Source organism: Nomascus leucogenys, chromosome 8, assembly GCF_006542625.1.
Source record: "Nomascus leucogenys isolate Asia chromosome 8, Asia_NLE_v1, whole genome shotgun sequence".
NCBI classification, from domain to species: domain Eukaryota; kingdom Metazoa; phylum Chordata; class Mammalia; order Primates; family Hylobatidae; genus Nomascus; species Nomascus leucogenys.
In genome coordinates, this window is record NC_044388.1 from 89,877,432 (window position 1) to 89,900,355 (window position 22,924).

The window sequence follows — 22,924 nt, forward strand, 5'->3', positions numbered from 1 at the left end:
ACCACACCTGGCTAATTTTTGTATTTTTAGTAGAGACGGGGTTTCACTGTGTTAGCCAGGATGGTATTGATCTCCGGAACTTATGATCCGCCCACCCTGGCCTCCCAAAGTGCTGGGGTTATAGGCGTGAGTCACCGAGCCTGGCCTATCATTTTAAAGATGAAGAAGTGGGGGCAAGAAGTTGAGCCATCTGCTAGAGACCACACTGCAGGTGAGGAGGACCAGAGCCCGTGAACCTGGGAACTGATGCCAGGGGCTGGGCTCTTAAAATGATGTAGTAATGCTAGTTCTGGAGGCAGTGGGCTAGGCATGGAAGGAGTTAAAAGTTTCCAGAATTTGATAAACTCAGGCACGCCGAGTTGAACCATAGACCCTCAGAAGATGGTAGAGCCTGTGGGGGTCCCTCCTGGACCACGCTTCCACCAATGTGAGCATCTGTTCTTCCACACCCCTGACCAATAGTCATTTTTCCAATGCTGTATCACAGAGCCTGCTCCATCATAGAGCAGGTCTGGTCTTGTCCCCTGGGTAATCACAAAATATGTTGGCTCCTCCACCCACATACCCTCCCCCTTGAAGCTCTGCCCAGAGCTCGCCTGGTGTTTGTGGGGGTCCTCCCCTTCTCGTGGCTTCCCCATGCTGGTCACAGTGTCATTGCTCTTGAAAGTGAGGGGGCTCAGATATGACCACAGTGCACCTGATGGGTCCATAGCCACCTTATGCAGTACCTAGCCACTTTCTTGGGCAGGTCCTCAGGACACTCCAAAAGTTCCACAAGGTGAGTGTACCCTCAGTTAATTCCTGAATGGAGACAAATCACAGCTCTGGGTGATTGCATAGTTTCTGCTGTGGTTTGGGAAATATGTGGGTTCATTTATAAACTGGATTTTGTCAGGAAGACTTCAAGCTCAGCCATTGTCCCCTAAGGATACCCTTCATGGCCCATCTGGTACAGAATAAAGAAAGGATGCACTCTCCAAGGCCGAGACCCCTAGGGAGGAGATGCCTCTATGGCCGAGATGTGCTGATAGAAGGTCCAGTTCCTGGGACCCACGGGTGGTGGAGAAACAGAAAGGGCTTGCAGTGATTGCAGAAATAGAAGTTTGAGAAGGACGATTTGCTTTCATAGGCCAGAGGTGCCTGAAGACAGGCTGTGGATTATTCCAGGTTGGTGGTCACTGATGCTCTTGAGTGAAAGCCACAGATTTTCTCCCCCAAAATGCACATACAGACATACATTTGGTTAAAGAGTAGTTCTTGGTTCCCCAAACCAATGCAAAGCCCCCATTTAAGAATCCCTGCTCTAGAGAGAATCTGCCATCTAATTAATACCATCCTGGAATCTTCGCTGACCCCTGCCCGGGCTGGGTGGGACCCTTCCTTGAGCTGCACTGAGCACCTCACTGCTGGCACTGTACCGCAAAGGTTTTAAGAAGCTGGCCCTTGGCCGGGCGCGGTGGCTCACGCTTGTAATCCCAGCACTTTGGGAGGCCGAGGCGGGCGGATCACGAGGTCAGGAGATCGAGACCACGGTGAAACCCCGTCTCTACTAAAAATACAAAAAATTAGCCGGGCGTGGTGGTGGGCGCCTGTAGTCCCAGCTACTCGGAGAGGCTGAGGCAGGAGAATGGCGTGAACCCAGGAGGCGGAGCTTGCAGTGAGCCGAGATCGCGCCACTGCACTCCAGGGTGACAGAGCGAGACTCCATCTCAAAAAAAAAAAAAAAAAAAAAAAAAAAGAAGCTGGCCCTTAGACCAGCAACATCAGAATCACCTGGAAACGCATTAGAAATGCAAACTCTTGGTCCCTAACCTAGACCAAATGAATTCGAAACTCTGGGGTGCGCTCAGCAATCTGAACAGGCTCTCCTGCTGATTCCAAGGATCACTTGCATTTGAGAAGAGCTGCTGCAAATAGTTCTCCTCTTCATGGTGTGTGTCTGTCCTACTAGATACAAGGCGCCTGGCACATAGTAAGCGCTCAAATGAATATTTATCGTATCAAGTTTTCCCGACTCCCAGGACAGGAGTTTTTCCTTGGTACCACACAGCTCTCAGCTGTGGTGACTGAGACCCCATGTCATTTTGGATCTAGTTTCTACTCTAAGGCCTAAGATCAGGCTTGGCTCCACTAGGCAGAGGAGGGGACCCCGCCTTGAGGCAGGTGCCCAGAAACCTTCACACAAGGATCGAGCCAGACAGACATCAAACCTGGATCGTCTCTCCAGGTAACAAGGCCCCAACCACCTGGTGGATGAGGGGCAGGTGGACTAGGGGCTGCCCGGCCAGCACATATGCTCAGGGCTCACAGGACCCAACTCTGCCATGCTCCGCAAGCTGCCCCCACTCCCCTCGGTGCCTGCTGCACACCAGCCTGGGCAGAGGCTGCCAAACCTCTGGCAGGGACATACTTGCCAGGTTGGTGGGGAGAAAAATGGCCACTTTCAATTTTTAAATCTCCAACTTTTAGGGGTCTGGGCGGAAGTGCTTAGAAGACTCTTCTTTTTTTTTGTGACGGAGTCCCACTCTGTCACCCAGGCTGGAGTGCAATGGTGTGGTCTTGGCTCACTGCAACCTCTGCCTCCCAGGTTCAAGCAATTCTCCTGCTTCAGCCTCTTGAGTACCGGGGACTACTGACTGGCGTGTGCCACCACACCTGGCTAATTTTTGTATATTTAGTGGAGAAGGGGTTTCACTATGTTGGCCAGGCTGTCTCCAATTCCTGACCTCATGATCTGCCTGCCTCGGCGTCCCAAAATTTTATTTGCATGAGCCACCACTCCCGGCCGGAAGGCTCCTTTTAATGTCTTGTGTATGAGTGTTTTTTAAGGGGGGCAAGAGTTGTGTTTCTTAATTTCATGTCTCCCATACAGGGCTAAATTCCCAGTTTAACTTATTAGGGAAAGGAGGTGTCTTCTACACAGTGCTTCCGTTTCCTAAAATTTTAAAAATAACTTTTTTGAGGGTTGTAGGGAAAACATTTCTGTAACCCTTCCTGTCTCATATTGCTCCAGTTCTTTAAACATTACAAAAAAGAACATTTGATTTTTGAAGGTGGGGGCAGAGAGAAGATACCTGTTTACTCTTAATTTCCAATGCTTTTATTTTTGAAAAGTACCCTTGTAGTTTTCTTTTGGGGAGGGGCAAAGAAGGATTTCTGTTCACCTTGTATCTCATAGAAGAGCAATTCTTAACATTTTTATTCCAAAAATCAACCAGTTGTGGGAGATGTAGGATGGATCCAGTAATTACCTCCTTGTCTCTGTAATAGGGCAGGTCCTTCGTACTTTCAATTTTTTAAAAATCTGATTTTTTAGAAGAATAGGGAAGAGAATAGAAAAAAAAATCCCTTTTAAACTTTCCCAAGTCACAAGGAGGCAGTTGCTCAAGTTATAAACAACAACAACAACAAAACAACTGGCTATTTTGGGATGTTGGAAAGAAATATCCTGGTTCACGTTTTATTTCACATGCAAGTTTCTCAAATTTTCCTTCTCTAAATCAACCTAATTGGGGGATATGGGGGGGCGCTAATACCCCTTAACCTTTAATCCCTCTTGTCTTACTGTAGGACCAGTTTTTCAAACTTTTATTTAGAAATACATATATATATTTTAATTTGGCAAGGATAGGCAGAAACAGCCACTTCACTGGCATTTCACATAAAAGTGGCTCCTCAAATATTTATTTTAAAAATCAGTCTGGCTGGGGGGCTAGAGTCCCCTTAACCCCTCTTGTCGGACATGGGGCCAGTCCTTCAAACTTTCATTTTATTACATTAGTTTTTTTGGGAGGAGCGGCAGGGCAATAGAATATTCCCGATAAGCCTTCCAGTCTTCCAGCAAGCCAGCTCTTGAAAACTTTTATTTCACAAATCAATCTGGTTTTTTTTTGGGGAGGGGGTACAGCGGGGTACAGAGTTCCCATTAACCTCTTGCGTTCCGCCGACAGCCGGCTCCCTGAACTTTTTTTCCAGCGTGAAAATGACATTTCCGAGGGGCTGGGGGACTGGGGGAGGGCAGAAGGGAGCCGGGGAGCGGGCGCGGGGGGCGTGGGGAGGGCAGGGCGCGGCGCGGGAAAGTTTGGGGGCGGGTGCGCCGCGGCACGGGGGCTGGCGGACGGGAGGGCGGGCGCGCCCCTGGACCGGCCGGCTTTGTGTGCCGCGCGGAGGCCGGCAGCGCGGAGGCCGAGGCCGAGGCCCCGAGCTCGCGGGCCGCACGGCGAGGCCGGCCCGGGGGCGGGCAGGGCGGCGGGGGGCGGCGGCGGCGGCCCCGCGAGGGGCGGCTCGGCGGCAGCGGCTGCCGCGGCGTGGCCGGTGCGGGCCGGGGGTGGGGGCGAGGGCCGGCGCCCCCCCCGCGCGCCCCCAGCGCCCCCGCCCCCCCGGCCTGAGCGGGGCGGGCGGAGGAGGGAGCGGCGGCGGCGGCGGCGGCGGCGGCGGCGGCATTGTGCGCGCACCAGCAGCCCGGCCCGGGAGGAGCAGGACGCGCCGGGGCCGCCTCCTCCCGCACGGACCCATGAACCAGCCGGGCGGCGCGGCGGCTCCGCAGGTACGACGGGGGGCCGGGGGCATGCACCGCGCGGGGGACCCCGGGGGGCCGGGGCCCGGGGCGCTGCGCCACTTCATTGCAAGATTTGCAAAATGCAAAGTGCCTGGGCACGTTTGCGGGCTTTTTGTGGGTGCAATCGGGAGGGTCGGGGTCCGGAGAGCACCCCCCCGGGCGCTGCGGGGTGCGAGGAGGGTGGGGGTGACGAGGGGGTCTTTTGGGGCCCCCACCCAGCGCCCCCTCCGGCCCCGGGCTCGGACCGGAGCCCAGAAAACAAAGCGGCGAGAGAACAGAGCAGCCATTTCAGTTTGGACAATTCACATTTTGCAAAAATGCAACCCCTTCCAGCTCTGCCCCCTCCCCCCCAAATTTGCAATTTTCCCCTGACCCTCTCTGCGCTCGGGGTCCCCGATGACCCCCCGGGAGGTCTTTCCCCCCAGGTCCCCCATTTTTGCAACAATCTTTTTTTTTTTAGGCCATATTTTCCTTTCTCAATTTTTTTTTTTCTAATTTTTCTTCAAACGGTAGTTTTTTCCCATTAAAACGACGCCACCTAGAGGATACTATTTTGTAAATAAAAAAAGAAATTAAAATTGAAAAGAAATATTTTTTATTTCTTATTTTTTCAAAAGTTTGCACTACCAGGCAGTGGAGGGGTAAGAGATTCTTTTTTTTTCTTTTTTCGGGTGAAAATTTTCACTTTAATCTTTCCAGAAGCATGGAGACAATTTTTATTTCTGAAGCCAAATCCAGATAATATGTAAATGAAAATTAAGCTGGAATTTGAATGAATTCAGTTCTTGGAGGGGAGAAAGCAAAAAACCTCCTAAAAGCAAAGTCAGTTTGGGTACCCAGCTCATTTTAGTTTGAGAAAAAAACTAATTGGAATAAAGAAAGGAGGGAAATTGTTGAGTTTAGGGAAAACTGAGAGAATTGGCTTTATGAAGCAATTAGAAATTGTACTTCATTGTAATTTGGAACTTGTTTAGCTCAGCGGGCAAAAAAAGACTAATTTCTCTATTTGGCAATATTTAAAGTTTTCCTGTTTCCACGAACGAAGGATTTAAAAGAGAAAATAGAACCTAAAATGTTGGCTTTGGACACACCCAAAAATTGTAGTTTTTTTTTTTTTAAATTTTGCATTTACATTTTACTGCATTTAAATCCTAAGATTCTAAAGAAAACAGAAACTGGAAAAGTTACAGTGAAATCCTTTCTTTTTTTCTGTATTTGTTGGGTTTTGTGTGTGGTTTTTTTTTTTTGTTTTGATGGAAGAATTAAGACTGTTTTCTGATTTTGTTTCCTGAAAGGTCTAGGCATTTCTTTTTTGTTGTTGTTTTATCCAGAAAATGTCAGGAACCTTTTTTGAGCAACATTAAGTGGAAAAAATGTAAATTCATACATTATACAAATTGAGTAGCCCACAGATTTGTAGGAGAGACCGCCATTAAAATAAGATATGCATAATTAACATTATTATGAAAAAACTAACAGTGGATTCACAGAAGCTCATTTTTTATGACATGCAACTGAATCAATTGATGAAGACAAGGATTGAGGAATCCTTGGTAAGGAAGAAAATTTTCCCTTTTCTGTCTTGTTCACTCTTCCAATTTGAAAAATTTATTACTTAAAAAAAATTTAGATTGGTTTCAGGCCTCTTTGATTGTGATGTGGGGTTGGTAGTTTAGCAATATTTGTTATTTTTCAAAAACGTGATTACTTTCAAAGGGGGAAAAATCCATTAGCCTTGATCATTTTGGGGGGTTTGTGACCAAAAAAAAAATGCACAAATTTTACTGACTTAACAAGAAAAAGATAAAAGAGGGATGGGCAAAAAGGAGATGAAAATTCTGATTCTTATCCATCTTCCTTGGTAGAACACTTACTTTGCTGAAGAAATGTGATAAAACACCAACTCAGCTGGTTTTAGCAGCAACAAAATAAAGGAAAAATAATCAAAATACAAACAAAAGCCAAACCCAAGGTTTGCCTTTGGAATATGAAAGCATATATGCAAACAATATTTCATGTGGAGGTTTTGGCCTTAAAATGAATCACATGAAGGTGAAGCAAAAAAGAAAAAAAATTTAAGAAGGCAAATAAATATTGACTGAATTGAAATTTGACACATGAAAATAAAGTACCCACCCAAAGATGAAGGATTTTGTGATAAATTAGTATCTGATTGAACTTGCTGGGGATTTTGAGCCTACCCCAAAAAAGTTACAATTTTGCTGTCCAAAAAGAGCATATTGTTAGGACTTGCAGGGCGGGATCTTGGAGAGACTTTGGATTGGAAATTGATGGTGGGTCACCTGGGGCAAGAAAGGAAACCCTTTGCTCCTTTTGCCAGCCACTAGCTGGTCTTGGAAAAACTGGTGGCCCCAGTCCATAGATTCCCAACCCTGTTTTGTGGAAATTTGGATGTTTAAGTGGAATAAGTCAAATATATTATCTCTGTGAAATATATTTGACAATGGCAGAGGTTTGACATTTCCCATCATCGCCATTGCATTTGGGAGATTTTATTTTTTTAGTAACGAAATCCTTCAGGGCTGACTGGTCACATTCTGACATATTTGGAATGAGCTTTTTTTTTTTTTAAGTAGCATAATTAAAAAAATTTTTTTCTGTTGAATTATTTAGGCCGATGACTAGGACGGTCAAGGAATTTATAATTTCCAAGGGGTTTTGGAGGCCTCATGAGGCAGAAGGCCTGAGTTTAGCAGTGACGAAGGAGAGATGGGCTGGGGAGGGGTGGAGGGGGGTAGGGGCATCTGAGAAAAAGTCAGGGTTGTAGATAACAGGTTATTTCTGGTGCAAGGAATAAAAATATTGCAGCACGTCCCTTTGTGTGGCCTGATCTCCTGACACACAATTCAGATTCCTTTATTCCATTCTGCTGAAATTTTGTTCTGTTGTCTATGGCTAGAAGTTGAAAATCATTTCTGGTTTTGTAGACCTGTTTTTTTTTCTGGTTTTTTTTTTTTTTTTTTCTTAATTGGTTATTCTGATCATGTTTGTTGTAAAGGAAGTAGAGGTGCATGATGGTTCTATTGGGGGCGGGGCCAGTTTTCTTTTGTTTCTATTGGTGTCTCTCTCTGGATTGAGATCTGACCTTGGCCTTGGCTCTCTCACCTCCTATTTTAGGTGGACGTGTGACCAGAAATGGATATGTGAGCTAATTTTTATTAGCTCCTGTCTGTTCACCACATTCTCGTAGATTATTGGGCAAAATATCTGGCAAATTGGACTTGAGGGGTGGTAATTTGATGATGGGCTGAATTATTTTGGCGAAAGATCATTTATATTCAGTTTCACAGTGGAGACTTATTACTTAATGTTTTGCTTTTCTGCCGAAGGAGGTTTTTTTTTTTTTAATTTTTTCTAATAAGGTTTGAAATTTCAAGGGCCTGCTTTATAGCTTGACTTTGGAGCAAGCTAGGAAAAGAGGTTTGCTTATACTTCCAGCCCTGCACAGAGGTGAACTTAAACAAGGGTTCTTGCTTTTGCAGAACGAAAGCAACAAAGATGGCTGGTCGGTATAAGGCTGACCTCTCCGTCGTCCTAGAAAATAAACAGCCAATGGCTTGTTTCACTTGAGAAACTGGGTTTTAAAACTCTTCCAGTGTCAGATACAATATTTTTCTCGCTTTTGACTCAGCTCTTGGCATGCTGCTTCCTCTGACCTCAGAATCCTTACGTCTTCTCCTTGGTGGGTGATAAGAACTTCCTTGCCATATTTGACTGGATGTATATAAGCCGACTTTTCATGGTCATGAGGAAATTTTGAATTTATTCCATGTTCTTGTGATGTTTGGGGTCAGTTGTACCTTCTTTCTGGTGATGTAAAATGAAGTGGCTCTTTTTGGGAGCCCTAGCCCCCACGAGGTCTTGCTGTGTGACCTTGGACAAATCACTTTTTCCTTCAGAGCCTCAATTTTTGCATTTATAAAATGAACACTTGGGATCAGATCAAGGATAATAATAAATAGGTTTCGTTTCTGAATGTAACTCCAAGGAATTGGTTATGGCTATCTGGATCACTGTGTTGAGAAGGATTCTGAGGCCATATCCCGACTCCCATATTCTAGAGAGAGGGGTGCAGTGGCCAAACAGCAATGTAAATCAGAGTGGAGAGTGTACCTCTTAATTACCATTCCCAGGCAAGACCTTGAATCATGGGCCGTTAGTGGGTTGTGAAGTCAGTTTAGTGAATCACAGTCAGAATTTTTTAAAAACAAGAATGGACTAGAATATAGGGGAACAAAAAATAGCAGAGGCATACCACAGGGTACAGGTGAGTATCCTCTCATGAAACTTGTATTTATATTTGTGGATGTATGTGTGATTTGAAATAGATTTCCTCCTGTGGGTCACGGTCAAAAGAGTTTGAAAGGTACTGGATTAGCTGAGCCGCCATGATGTGCTGCAGGTATACTGCACTTTATTGCTTATACTTTATTTTTGCATTTATTATCTCAGTTCTAACTTTTAGGTGAACCCTGTGGGTTAGGTGTCCTGTGCCACATATTTTGAGCCCTAGTTGAGCCCACTTCAAGGGCCACCTATGAAGAAAGCTCAGCCACATGGGCGGCCCAGGCACATACCCCAGCTTGTTGGCCTTGGATGAGTCTGGAAGGACATATGGAAAGGCAGATGCAAGTTTGAAGGCAGCGTCTTTGCAAGGTCTTCTTGCTGGAGAGGAGATCTAAAGTGTGTGGAGTCCTGGTCTTTTGTTCCCCACTTTTAGTTTAAATTGCCAGAGAAATTTTTCTGGAGTTAGAGAGTTTGTGTTTGTGCTATATTTAATTTAATCAGACAGAAACACAGTCTGTATTTTTGTGTGTGTGCACTTCCTTAAAAATCCCAGAATTTCTTAGTCTCCTCATCTTTTAAATGTGTCAGGTCAGCGCTAATAGAAATATAATTCAAGCCCCCAATGCGAGCCACATATGTAATTTTTAATTTTCTCATAGTGTATTAAGGAAAGTAAAAGAAACAGGTGCCATTGATTTTAACATATTTAACTCAGTATATCCACAATACTATCCTTTCATCAAGCCGTCCATATGAAAATTATTAATGTGACAAGTTACGTTCTTTTGTGGGGGTGCTATTGAGTCTTTGAAATCTAATGTGTTTTACTCCTACAGTACATCTCTATTCTGACCAGCAACATTTCACCTGTTCAGCAGCCACATGTGGCTGGTGGCTGCCATATTGGACAGCTCAGGATTGGCCCAGTTGTCGTCATCACTGGCTGGCCCCAGAAGGGTAGCAACACCTTTCAGACCTCTTGGTTTTGTTGGTGAGACTTCCTATCTGAATCTCACATGCTCTGAGGCATTTCAGCCTGTAGTGATGATGAGTTCCATCCATATAGCTCTCCTGGCTAGAGTAGCCCACGTTTCCCTTTCATTTGTCCCAAAGCAGTCTTCTACCAGGGTTAGGCCACTGTGCTGTAGTTAAAAATGACAAATGATGGCTAGTAACTCTGGGATGATGTGTTGCAGCCTGTGAGCTGTTGAAGTCAAGGAGTGTGAGTCCCGGAGGCCATGGTTTTTTGAAGTGCATTTTAAATAAAGTGTTGCCAGAGAGAAGGATGAAGTTGCAAAAAGGCAGCAGGTGGCCAGGACCAGGGCTGGGGTCTGAAGAGAGGAAGGAGATCAGAGGGAAAAGATGGCCTGGCAATGAAATCTATTTCTGAGCAGAAAACATGGCATCAGCAGGAAATCCCCCCAGGCCAGGCCTTAGGTCAGATGCATAGAGATTTTCTGAATCCACCCCAATTGGCAAAATGGAAAGCTCGGTTTGAGATCTGCCAGACCAGAGTTTGAAATCCAACCTCGTGGTGTGGTTAGCTTTGTGTGACTTCAGGAAAGTCACTCTGGTTTTGGAACCACAGCTTCTACATCTGGGAAAAGAGGGTTAATGATCCCAGCCTTGCAGGGTTGTTTTAGGATTAAATAAGGGGTCACATGTGGAGACTCTCTGCCGGTCTGAGGGCCTGAGAAGGTGGTCGACGCATGTGAGTTGACTCAACCCAGTGGCCAGGGATTCTCCATTTGGGGAGATTAAGTCCCACTGACAACACTTGGGGTAGTCCTGGAAACCTGGTGGCTTCTCTTTAGCAGGCAAAGTTAGGCGACAAGTGAAAATGTACACTCTTGGCTGTTGCTTTAAAACTGCCTGCCATCCATGAGACTTTCTTGTTAAAGCGTTCTGGATGCTTTCATTCCGGGGCTGCTCTAGCTCCTTGGAATGTTCCTGGATTTGTTTCTGAGCCTGTGGCAAGGCTTTAAAAGGGATACATCTCAATCGCGGGTGGACCTGTATATCTTTGAGCTTCTGCTCGTGCTGGGACCCCTGCCTCTGGTGCCCTTTCCCTCATTCATATCTGCTCCATGAGAAACCAGACCCTCCTCGAGATCAGCTGCACTTCTTCTTCTGTAGAGCTCCCCAACAAATTACCCCAGGTAGACTTCCTCTCCCTCTGCCCGCGTGGTACCTCCCAAACACTGTGGACCCACAGGTCAGAGTTGGTTGTTTGCATTTCTGCTTCTCCAGCCAACTTCTAACATCCGTGAGGGTAGAGATCACCGGTTATTCATTTTAGGGTCTGGCGCAGAGCAGCAGCTCCTTAAATATTTGATGACTTCATTTGATTTTTGGAAATAGCTCAGATCAGTGGGCTTTGGGTCTAGTGAAGAGTGGATGACCAATTTGGGCTTGGCCATTTGGTCAAAGCCAGTGTTTTATTAGGGAACCCGAGACACATTTTCTTATAGCTGGCTCTGAAGCCATGGCTCCCCTGGAATAATAAGTCCAACAGGGATCCTTAGATGGGGAAATGCTCCTTTACATGTCTTGGGGGATTTTTAAAAAGTTCGTCTGATGACTTTCACCCCTGCCCTCCTCACTCCTTTTGTATAAAGTATTTCTTTAAAGTGGATGGGGGGCCACCAGATGCCTGATTTGCAGGTATGGTGAATGGGGCACAGCAGTGCCCTGTATTTATGCCTGGTCTTCTTAGCCAGGTGTCCTGGAACTGAACACCAGGGGCTTGTTTGCAGAATATCCGGGCACATGGGCCCCTTCAACTTGAAGCAGCTAAGTGTGTGATGTGACCGTATCTTTGGTTGAATTTTGGTTTGCAGATGTCAAAGATTCAGGGAAAATTTATGGGAGAAAAAAGAACCTTCTGTTTCTTTGCTATCACTTTTAACACTTTACGGCCAATTTCAGCAAGCAAGCATAGAATCCTAAGTTAAGTTAGACATCTGTCCTCAATGTTCACATTCCCACATTTCCATATTTCTGAAATGAGGATGTGTCTTACAGTAGATTCGTTCTTCTAGTGAACTTTTTCTCCCTCTTATTTCTTCTCCAAAAGCTGTTATAAAATCAGTGGTACATCTGTCAGTTGAAAGCATCTTGGGATTGAGTGTTGTTGTCCTCCTGGTGGGGAGGACTATGAACTGTGGGGCTCCATGCTCTGTTTACCTCACTTTTCTCTGAGCTTGCCGCCCCGCCCCCCACCCTGTACAGTGAAGGCAGGACTTCACCTTGGGAAGAAACATCTGGAACTCTGACTTAGCCCTACTTTCCTGCCATGTCTGTGTGTAAGTTTTGTAATTTTCCTGTGCCTTCTCTAAGAGGGGCAAGTAGCCTGTGGGAGGGAGGTGGAGTTCTGTAAATGGGGGGGTCTCTTCAGTACAGCCACATGCATGAGCTGGCCCGACAACAGCAGAGCACCAGTTTGACATTTCCAAGGGTGGAATGAGCAGAGCATAGTCAGAGAGCCAAGGCACAGCTCCACTCTCTGCGCCACCAGTTAATCATTTTGTGGTGTTTGCCAAAGTACTTCATTTCCCTGCACCGTATTTTCCTTATCTGTAAAGGTGAGATGATAATAAATTGATGATGATGGTGATGCACAAGGTTCTTGTGAAAGTTGTGAGAGATGTAAGAAAAAAGTTTGTAAAGGGCAAAGTTCTTTTCACTTGCAGCATGTTATTTGTGCATCATCTAGTCCAAGGATGGTAAATAAGAAACATACATGCTGCCATTCCCCATCCTCCAGCCTGTGGCAGACATCAGTAATTGACCATGGCAGTCCTTTCCATTGAGTCTGGCCAGTGGCCTTAGTGTCCTTAGTATTATATAATGCTACCCATCAGTTGGGCTTAGGTGAGACATGAAGCCAGTTTGTCCTTCCTTTTCGAGACATACACACACACACACACACACACACACAGAAACTGAGGCCTTGGGAAGAAGGTGGAGTTGACTTACCCAAGACCTCAGTGAACAAGCGGAAGTGGGACTAAAAGCCTCAGATTTCTTAACTCCTCAACCAGTGTTTTTCCTGCCCTGTGTGTATACACTGTATCAAAAGGAATTAAAATTAATTTGGTCTTGAGAAATAGCGAGAGAATCCTGACTCCTCCCTTCCCTGTTATAATTAGATACTCTTGGGGTTGTCATCAAAGCAGGGCTGGATGACCTGCTTCTCTGCCTGATCCTGGAGTGATCAGGTTTCAAAGGGGAGATGCCTGTGGCTAGGCAGCTGGATTGGATGGTGTCTCTCAGCAGTGTAAGTGACGTGGGGCAAGGCAGGCCCTGGGGTTCCTGGATGATGACCTGGGTTTGGGACAGGTTTGCTGCTTACACACTTTTAAGTCCGCAGACAAGTTCTTTAGTCCTTCTGTATCTGAATTTCTGCATCTGAGAGATGGGCTGGTAATGATTCTTCACAGGAATGACATAAGATAACATGTTTGAAAATGCTTTGTAAACTCTGACATACGTGTTACTTTTTAAATATACGTTACTTTTTATAACTAGTACCAATTATTAGTGCTATGCTGGGGAAGTTGTGTAAACCGAGTCACAGACTAAGGGCCACAAGGTGAGTGGGTCCCTTCTCTTGTATGTTACTTTATCTTTTTGCCAGCCCAGGGTTCAGAAAGTTTGGAGTTTGTGGGCCTTTCACAGATTCTTTCCTGTTTGCATTTGTCCCCAGCCTCATCCTGTTTCAATCATGTATGTGGCCTGCCTAGCCCTGGAAGGCCTTGGGGTCTGGGACCCCGACACAGCCTCTACTTGTTCATCTGTTAAGTGGGAGGACAGGCCATCCTTAAACCCTTCCAGGCTTTTTGAAAGCATCGTATGAGTTAATGGACTAGAAAGTACTTCATGAACAGCAAAGAACGGGAGAAACATGTTGGCGGCAACTCCTTTCTTTTCTTAAAAAGGAAAGGAGGGAGGCTGAGGTGAGGATGGTATTGAGTCGACAAAAAAATGATATAAATATTTTGGCTGACAAAGCAGAATGAGGCTTTCTATATAAGCTAAAGAGAATAAATGGAGTCAGGTGATGCTTGGTCCCCCAGTCTGCTATAGAAAACAGGGAAAAACATTGCTTTCTAGTGAAGTGAGCCCTTTGTCAGGGGTCGATCTTTGATTACCAGGGGTCAGCCCTGTTCCTGGGTGAGGACCCAGGGAGGAATGAAACCTGGTGTCTCCCCCAGCGGTGGAAATGGCTCCTGCAAAGCAGAGGAGGCCTGAGTATCTCTTGGCAAGTCCCCAGCTTGCAGTTTGCTGGTAGCACTCAAAGTCAGAAGTGCTTTTGGCTTGCTTACTGGATGTGTTATTGTCCAAGACAGCATATCTGAGGAGCTAGCCATTCTTACCTCTCTGCTTTGAGCCTGTGCCATACAAATTCCTGCCTGTTCCAACATTTTTGTGGAAAATTGGGGGACTAAGGGTGAGAATTTTTGTCAGGTGAAAGTTTGCAGAGAATTTGTGTTTTGCTTTATGTTGGACTCAGAGTTTTTGCAAGCCAAGAAGATGTAGTTGGGGAACTTAGAATACCCAAAAAGAATAGACGAAGACATTTTTGGATGTTGGGGAATTTTTTTTCCTTAATTTCATCAACTGGGAAAAATAACTATAAAAATTTAATTGTGTTTATGTGGGTGTTTCTTATAATGTATGCTGGAAAAGCAGAAAGCGAAACTGATCTGAAATAAAACTGAAACTAGTCTGAAATGAGGCCTCAGGGAAGAGAAACTTCCCTGGGGTGCTACTAGCCTTAGTTGGAATTTGTTGTGAGGCCTGCCTTTGTTTTATCAGAGGGGTCTAGAGCTATAAGGGTCACAGATGGCATCTAAGCCTGTGCCATCCAGTATGTATTGGTATCCACTAGCTGCACGTAGCTAGGAGTAGTTGAAATGTGGGTAGTCAATCCGTACAAGATTTCAAAGACTTAGTAGAAAAAAAAGACTATAAAAGTAATAATTTGAAAATACTACAGGTTGAAATGATACTTTACATATTAGATTAAATAAGATATATTATTAATACTAATTTCACTGGTTTCTTTTTACTTTCTACTTTTTTTTTTTTTTTAACAATGTGGCTACTAGGGAAATTTGAAATTCCCTCCATGACTCATATTATATTTCTATTGGACAGTGCTGATCTAAGCCAACCTGCTCCTTTTATAGTACAGGAAGTGGAACCCCAGAGAGGGCAAGTGGCTTGCTCAGGGTCACACAACACCGTCATCAGATACCTAGACAGACTGTAGGACTCAGAACCTGGCATGGGATGATGATGTAGTGGTGTAGGCATTAGTGTAAGTAGGTAGTTGAAATGGAGGAGGTAATGGGAGTTTATAAGACAGAGAAAGAGAAAGAAAGAGAGATTAGTAATTCAGGGAAAAGATTATATTGTTTCCCACTTTGCTTATCCCTCCCCTAAACATTAGTTGAACACTTTGAAAGAAAGCAAATCCAACAAGATGAGCAAAAACAAATCTAAAAGATAATCCCTGACAATTTCTCTGCCTACCAAAAGATTCCAAATTCGTTTTTGAGTTTGAACTGGGGTATTTTTGGATCAGGTTGCAGTCCTGGGCTTGTTTGGGCATAGAGACCCAGGTCACACTGGGGGCTGTGGATTTTGGGTCCTGCGGGGACTGGAAGCCATTCTTTTGCTAAGTCGTGTCTGCTTCCTGTAATAATTTGGGAAGGAAGGCTGCTAGAAGACCCAGAGGGCATCCGTTTATAATGGGCAGAGCTGGCAGGGTGGGGGATCATCTCCCTTGACTTCCAGCCTGGATCAGAGACCTGGAGGTGGGTGAGCGGCCCAGGCGGGTAGCAGCAGTCTGTAGTTTTCCAATTCAGTACTCCTGCTCTTCATGTTTTGAAAGGAGTTTGAGCCATGTGTTGGAAATTCAGCTTTATAAAATTTTATTTTTTTTTAATTAGGAACTTTTCAAGGACTGAAGTTTAGCATTCTTATTTATCTCACACTATTTTTGCACAATGAAATTTATCTGCCTTGAAATATAATCATTGCACATTTGCTGAGTGCTTATTATATGACAGGGCTTGGACTAAGCATTCAATATCTATTATCTCATTTAAAACAGTCACCTTGTAAAGTAGGGATTTTTTTTTTTTTAAATATGAGAGTGGAAATTCAGAGGTGAAAGGAATTGCCCAAGGCTACACAGCCGGTAAGTGGCAGCTGGATTCAAATTTAGGTGGCCACCATATTCTAAACTCAGCAACAGCCCCTTGAGGTGTCGAATCTTACCATTCCCGTTGTACAGCTGAGGAAGGCACAGTAACTTGCCCAGGGTGTGGAGTCGATGGATGGGCTGGGACTTGAGACACGGCTACCCATTTGTCTGTGGCGGATTGTTCTGAGCCATGGCATCTGGGGAAGCTGCTCTCCCCATTTTGTGGGGCCTAGGTCTGGGACTCCCTGGCTTTCAGCCCCTAGCTCCCCATGTGCCCTCAGCAGACCAGCGGGTTGTGTGTTCCATGCTCACAAAGCCTTTAATACCACGTTTGAAAACAGTTGCAGAAGGTTTGCTGTAATTAATTACATTTGACATACTTGGAATCGTGGCCTCCCGGATTCAGAATGCAAATTTATGCCCAGACAGATGTAAGGTATGCTTGGAGCCAAGAGCTCTGGCATGTCCCAGTTAGGGCCTGCAGTGTCGCTTGCTGCCCTAATGGGACAGTAACAGGCTGTGAGAGGTGGAGTCAGGATTCAACCCCAGGGATACCTGGAGCCCACGGGCTGTTGTAGGAGAAATAGCCCTGGGCGCTCTCCAGTCTTGGGTACATTCTTTGCTCTCTTTGGACCTCAGTTTTCCTTACTGTACAATAAGGGCTTGGACTAGGTTGTCTCAGAAAGCATGTGCTGTTAGTTTGGTCAGGACGGCAGTTAATCAGAGAATCAGAGGGTGATTGGAAGTATAAACAGCTGAGGTAAGAGAGGTTTGGAATAGCCAGGTAAGCAGGAGGCCTTTGGAACGGACAAGAGAGATGTACAAGGTAAGGTCTGATTTAAGTGCAAGATAGTGCTGATTGCCAGGGTTCCACATGCAAAAATCCTCCAGTCAGTGCCAGTTCATCTTCCCACCCACACACACTCACCTCACTGTCTGTATTAGATAGTTATTGCTGTGCAACAAATCACCCCAAAATTCAGTGGCTTAACGCAGCAATGATCATTTATTGTCTCGTGGTTTCTGTGGGCTAGGAATTTGGCAGTGGCTCAGTTGGTCAGTTCTGGCTCAGGGTCTTTCTGTGGTTGTGGTCATATGGTGGCTGAGGCAGAGTTATCTTAAAGCGTTCTCCATGCTCATATTTGGTGCCAGGATTCTGAAGACTTGAACAGCTGAGCTCCTTGGGCCTGTTTCCCCGCTACCATCTCTGTCTTTTTTTTCTCTCTCTCTTTCTCTCCCTCCCTCTCCATGTGTGGTCTTTCCAGCATAGAGGCTTCATATATGGCTAGACTTCTTACGTGGCATCTTGAGGCTGCAAAGATGCATGTGCCAAGATAGATAGCACTAAGCAGCTGCAGCCTCACCTGTTACGACTTAGCCTCCAAAGTCATGCAGCATCACTTCACCACATTGTATTGATTGAGGCAGTTACAAAGGTGTGCGCCATTCAGAGGGCAGGACATCAACTCCATCTATCTATGGAGGCGTGTCAGCTTCACACTGAGTGTGTAGGATGGGATATATCTTGATGTGGCCATCTTTGGAAAACAACGGCCACCATACCATCAGTGTGCCCATCAATCTGTCTGACCAGCTGTCTACCTCTTCATGCATCTCTCTCTCTACCCACTCACCCATTCCATCTTTCCACCCTTCAGACGTCTGTCCTTCTATATGACTGTCTGTTCTTCTGTCTGTCCCATTCAATCACCTAACACATTTTGAGGACCTGTGTGCCAGGCCGAGCTATGTGCTTTCAATAATGAGCTCGAAGGGAGAATGAGACTAATGTTGATTGAGAACCTGGTGAATGTTAGTCCCTTGATCTTCAAAACAACTCCGTGACTTAGAATTATCATCTTTATTTTCCTGGGAGGAAACCAAGACACAGGCTGAATAACATGCCCAGGGTCATTCAGCTAACTAGTGAGAGGGCCAGGACTTGAACTCAGGACTTCCTGACTACACTGTCTCTGCATAGGATACAGGCTCTCTTTTGGTTTCTGAGTGTGAAATGTCTACTAAGAGTTAGTTCTCCACTTCTATTTTTTTTCCAAATGAAAATAGTTTTTTCTTCCCTGACTATAAAAATAACATGTTCATTACAAAAACATTCAAGCAGTACAAAAAAAATGAAGATTATTCTTTTTAAAAAATCACCTGAAATGCTGAGATAACCACTCTTCACATTTTGATGAGCATTATTCAAGCCATCTCTACATATTTAAGTACATATGATTTTACACAAATGGGATTATATTCCATGCTGTTCTGAGGCCTGATGTCTTTTTCTTTTTAAATTCATAGATATATTTTTCATCATCAGCAAATGTAGATAGGTCTTCATTATTATTTTACTGACTACATTGTGTTTCCACTGTATGTATGGCTCAAAATTCAGTGTGCGATTAGATTTTGGTTATTTCTAATTTGTCATTGTTATAACCTACTCTGTGAGAAACATCTTTTTCATACAGCTTCTCACTTGTATGATTATCTCCTTAATATCACTGTTTGGAAAGCTGACTGCAGGACCACAGTGGATTTTTATTCTACATGTAGACAGAACTTGCCAAGTGTCTCCCAGCCAGGTGGTACCCATTTACATTTCTATTAGGAGATTGTGAATGCCCATTTTACACATCCTGGCCGTTACCTTGTGCTTATATTTTAAATCTTTGATGGCCTGATGGGCAAACTAATGAGGTTGAATATCTGTTGGTGTATTTTTATATTTTGGTTGGTATGTTTTACTTGCATTATATTTTGGTTGATATGTTATACTTGCATTTCTTTTATGAATTGCCTGTTCAACCTTTTTGCTCATTTTTCTCTTGCGGTGTTTATCTTTTCCTTTACACTTTTAAAGAAAAGCTCTTTGGATTTTGGAGATATTGACTTTCTTATTTAGATTCCATTTTTTCCCTAGACTTTTTAAAACTTAATGTTATTTAGTGGAAGCGGTGGTTAAATGCAATGTTTACTTTTTAAAAATATTTATATTTTTATTTATAAATATTTATAAATATTTATATTTATATTTGTGTGTATGTGTATATGTGTGCCACATTTAAAAAGACTTCTCCATATTAAGAATTTATAGTGAAAAGGCAACCTACAGAATGGCAGAAAATATTTGCAAATCATATGTATTTGGTAAGGGGTTAATATCCAGAATATATTAAAAAATCCTATAAATCAACAACAAAAAATAACTCCATTAAAAAATGGGCAAAGAAGTTGAATAGACATTTCTCCGAAGAAATATACAGATGGCCAGTAAACATATGAAGAGATGCCCAACATCATTCATCAGTTCAAAACCACAGTGAGATATCACCTCCTACCCATTAGTATGGCTGTTATTTAAAAAAAAAAAAAAAAAAGCATTGGTGAGGATGTGGAGAAATTGGAACTCTTGTGTGCTGTTGGTGCAGCTGCTATGGAAAACAATAGGGTGTTTCTTCAGAATATTAAACATAGAATTACCATATGATCCAGCAATTCCATTTCTGGGTATATATCTAAAAATTCAAAGCAAAGTCTCAAAGAGATGTTTTCCACCCATGTTTATTGCAGCATTATTTGCAATACCCAAAGGTGGAAGCAACTGAAATGTCCATCTGCAGATGAATGGATAAACAAAATATGATATATTCAGCCTTCATTTTTAAGGCTGAAAAATATTCTATTATTAACACTACTGGATTGTACATTTAAAAATGGTTAAGATGGTAAGAGAAACCAGTTAAACATTTACATAACCTAACAAATCAACAATATATGATAGAATATTATTCAGCCTTAAAAACGGAGGAAATCCTGTCATTCTTCAACATGGATGAAACTTGAGGACATTCTGCTTGGTGAAATAAGGCAGTCACAAAAAGACACATGCTGTGTGATCCCACTCATAAGAGAAATTGAAGTCAAACGCAGAAACAGAAAGTGAAATGGTAGTTGCCAGCAGCTGTTGCAAGGACAGTGGGCAGTTGTTAAATGGGTGAGAGTTTCAGTTTTGTAAAATGAAAAAGTTGTAGAGATCTGTTGCACAACAGTGTGAACATTGTTGTCCCTTAGTATCCGTGGGGGATTGGTTCCACGCCCCGCCCGCCCATATAAAAATCCATGGATGCCCAAGTCCCTGCCATCAAATGGTGTATTTGCATAGAACTACGAACATCCTTCTCTATATTTCAGATTATCTCTAGATTATGTAGAGTACCTAATACAATGTAAATGCTGTGTAAGTACTCTATATTTAGGGAATATGACAAGGAAAAAGCCTGTACATGTTCTGTACAGATGCAGCAGTTCATTTTAATCCAAGGTTGGTTGAATCCATGGATGCGGAACCCATGAAGACAGAGGGCTGCCTGTATACTTAACACTGCTGGATTGTACATTTCAAAATGGTTCAGATGGTCAAAGAAAAGAGTTAAACACTTCCATAACCTAACACATCAACAGTTTATCTTGTAGGAACATACAAGAAATACTTACGTCTTTATACCATGTGATATATGCATAAGTGGTCACAGTAGAATTGGGTTTATAAATAATATGAAATAACTGGAAACAAGCAGAAAAGCATTTACAGAAATTATAAATTTCTTCTATTTTTTTATATAGGTTTTGTTATACGTAAATGGTTTATCTACTTGGAATATATTTGGTTTAAAGGAGGGACATAGGGATCAGGCTCTATTTTTTTCCCAAATGGTGAGCTCCTTGCTATAGCACCAATAATTGAATGATCCATCTTTTCCTGCCTGATTTGAAATGCTGTCTTTATCTTACGTTAAACTTCCATATACTTAGGACTGTTTCTGGACTCTGTTGTGTTCTCTTGATGTACAGATGTACAGGTATCACACTGTTTTAATTTGATCACTTTAAAGTAAACGTTAATATTAGAATCATGTCTTAAGAGGAGACTTACAAAATAGCAGATAAATTACTGCACTGCCTGCTGTGCTCACTAAGTTGGGCCGCTTTGTGGTGGACGCCTTCACTGGGCAGACTCGCCTTGTTAGCCAGACTGGCATCAGTGCCATTATAGATAAGGAAACAGAGGTTGAGTGAGGTTAAGAAACTTGCTGTAGGAAGTAGCAGAGCAGAGATTGGAGCCTGAGTCTGTCTAACCCCAAAGCCTCTGGAGTTCCGTTCAAAACATGCTATGGACGTGCCGGTATCTTTCCCTAGGGACTATAGAAGTACATTATTGAATCAGATAGAATATGATAGTTGCGGCTTATCTGAATGTTTCCCTGGCTGCAGTTAGTTGCATGCTAATATTTGCTTTGATAAGTTAATTTTTAAACAATCTAGTGATATTGTAGAGAAATCAGAAAATAAAAAGATCATCCTAAATAAAGGTCAGCGCTCTTACATTTACCATTAAAATTTGGACACCTTTCCCTCTGGTTATTTTGTAAGCATATTTTTATTATTTAAGTCATAAAGTCTTAGAGTTTTGTTCCTGCCTTTTCCTTCCCCATCTTCTCTGTTAAGCTGCTTTGTCTTCCTAATGACAAAGCCATTTTTCAAGACTACATAATATTCACAGACGAGAATGGAAAATAATTTAACTCATACTCTATTGTTGAACATTTAGGTTGATTCTGATTTTTCACTTACAAAATTATACTGTAATTAACATCTTCTATATATAAAAATATTTTGATATTTTAAAGCCATTTCCTTTTGATACAGTCTGAACAAGAGATTATTGGGTCAAGGGTACATATTAGTTTAACACATTTCCATATTTCCACCTGCCCCTTTTCTGGCATTTATTGATACTAGGCTTTGGGAAGCTTTGTTCATTTGGAAAATAAATGTAGTATATTCTTTAAAAAGGCTTTACTGACTTATTATTATGAAAGGAGTTTGTGTTCAATGAGGAAAACATAGAGTATGTATGCAAAAAAGAGTCATAATTCCACAGTGCTCCAAGATGATTTTGTCAATTTCACATCTATCCTTGCTTTTTTTTATACAAATAGTAATTTTTCAGTAAATTATTTTTAAATCTCACATTTTATTAGCCAGAATTCTCTAATAACCAGTTTTTCTGCATTTATGCTGATAGTTTGTATTTGGAGGATGATTCTTTGTCTTTCAAAATCTTAAACACCTTTTCAATTTATTCATCCACCTGACTGACCATTACATATTTGTGCCAACTATGGGCAGTGACCCTTAATAGGTGCCAAGGTGCTGAATCAATATGAATTTTGTTCACAGCCTTCTGGAATGTGCTGTAGAAAGTTTAGTGCTCTCAGACTGATTGCCAAGGGTGGTGGAGGGAAAGATGAATCTTGGTAAAGGGAATCCAAGGCAACTTCTTGAGGGAAGTGACATTTGAACTTAGCTTTGTATTTGTAATTGTAAATGTATTGAATTTATAAAATGACTTGGATAGGACAATATTATGTTTTTTCCACCCAGTAACATGGTCTGTTTTTTTATTCATTCATGCTCCTTTATATGACTCAAGTTTTAGAGTTTTCCAAATAAGTTTTGAGCACTTATTTTTAAGTTTATTTCTAGATATTTGATATTTCTGACTGCAGTTGTGACTGAGATCATTGCCCTCACTGAATATTTCACCTAATTAAAGTGGGTACATAGAAAAACTATTGATTTTTATGTGATTGTTATGTTAGTGGATAACTTATTGTATTACCTTCTTAGTTCCAACAGTTTCTTGTGGTTTCTAGGTAGGCGATAATATCATATGCAAATAATATTCATTTCCCTTCATCTTTTACAATATTGTACTTTTTTCTCTTATATTATGCATTGACTAGACCTCCTGGAACAATTTGAATAATAAC

The 22,924-nt window shown here is 42.9% G+C and overlaps 1 protein-coding gene across 4 annotated transcripts in view; it reads left to right on the forward strand.

The window, feature by feature from the left end:
• The first annotated feature begins 4,420 nt into the window (after positions 1-4,420).
• Positions 4,421-22,924, forward strand: part of ZNF618 (zinc finger protein 618) — a 180,608-nt gene continuing 162,104 nt past the window's right edge. For 3 of the 4 annotated variants that reach the window (XM_030817675.1, XM_030817672.1, XM_030817673.1), the window contains exon 1: positions 4,429-4,546. In XM_030817675.1, the coding sequence (XP_030673535.1) occupies positions 4,514-4,546 (33 nt within the window). In that variant the 5' untranslated portion in view covers positions 4,429-4,513. Of the gene's footprint in view, positions 4,547-22,924 lie in introns of all 4 variants that reach the window. The other variant, XM_030817674.1, reaches the window with a different exon arrangement.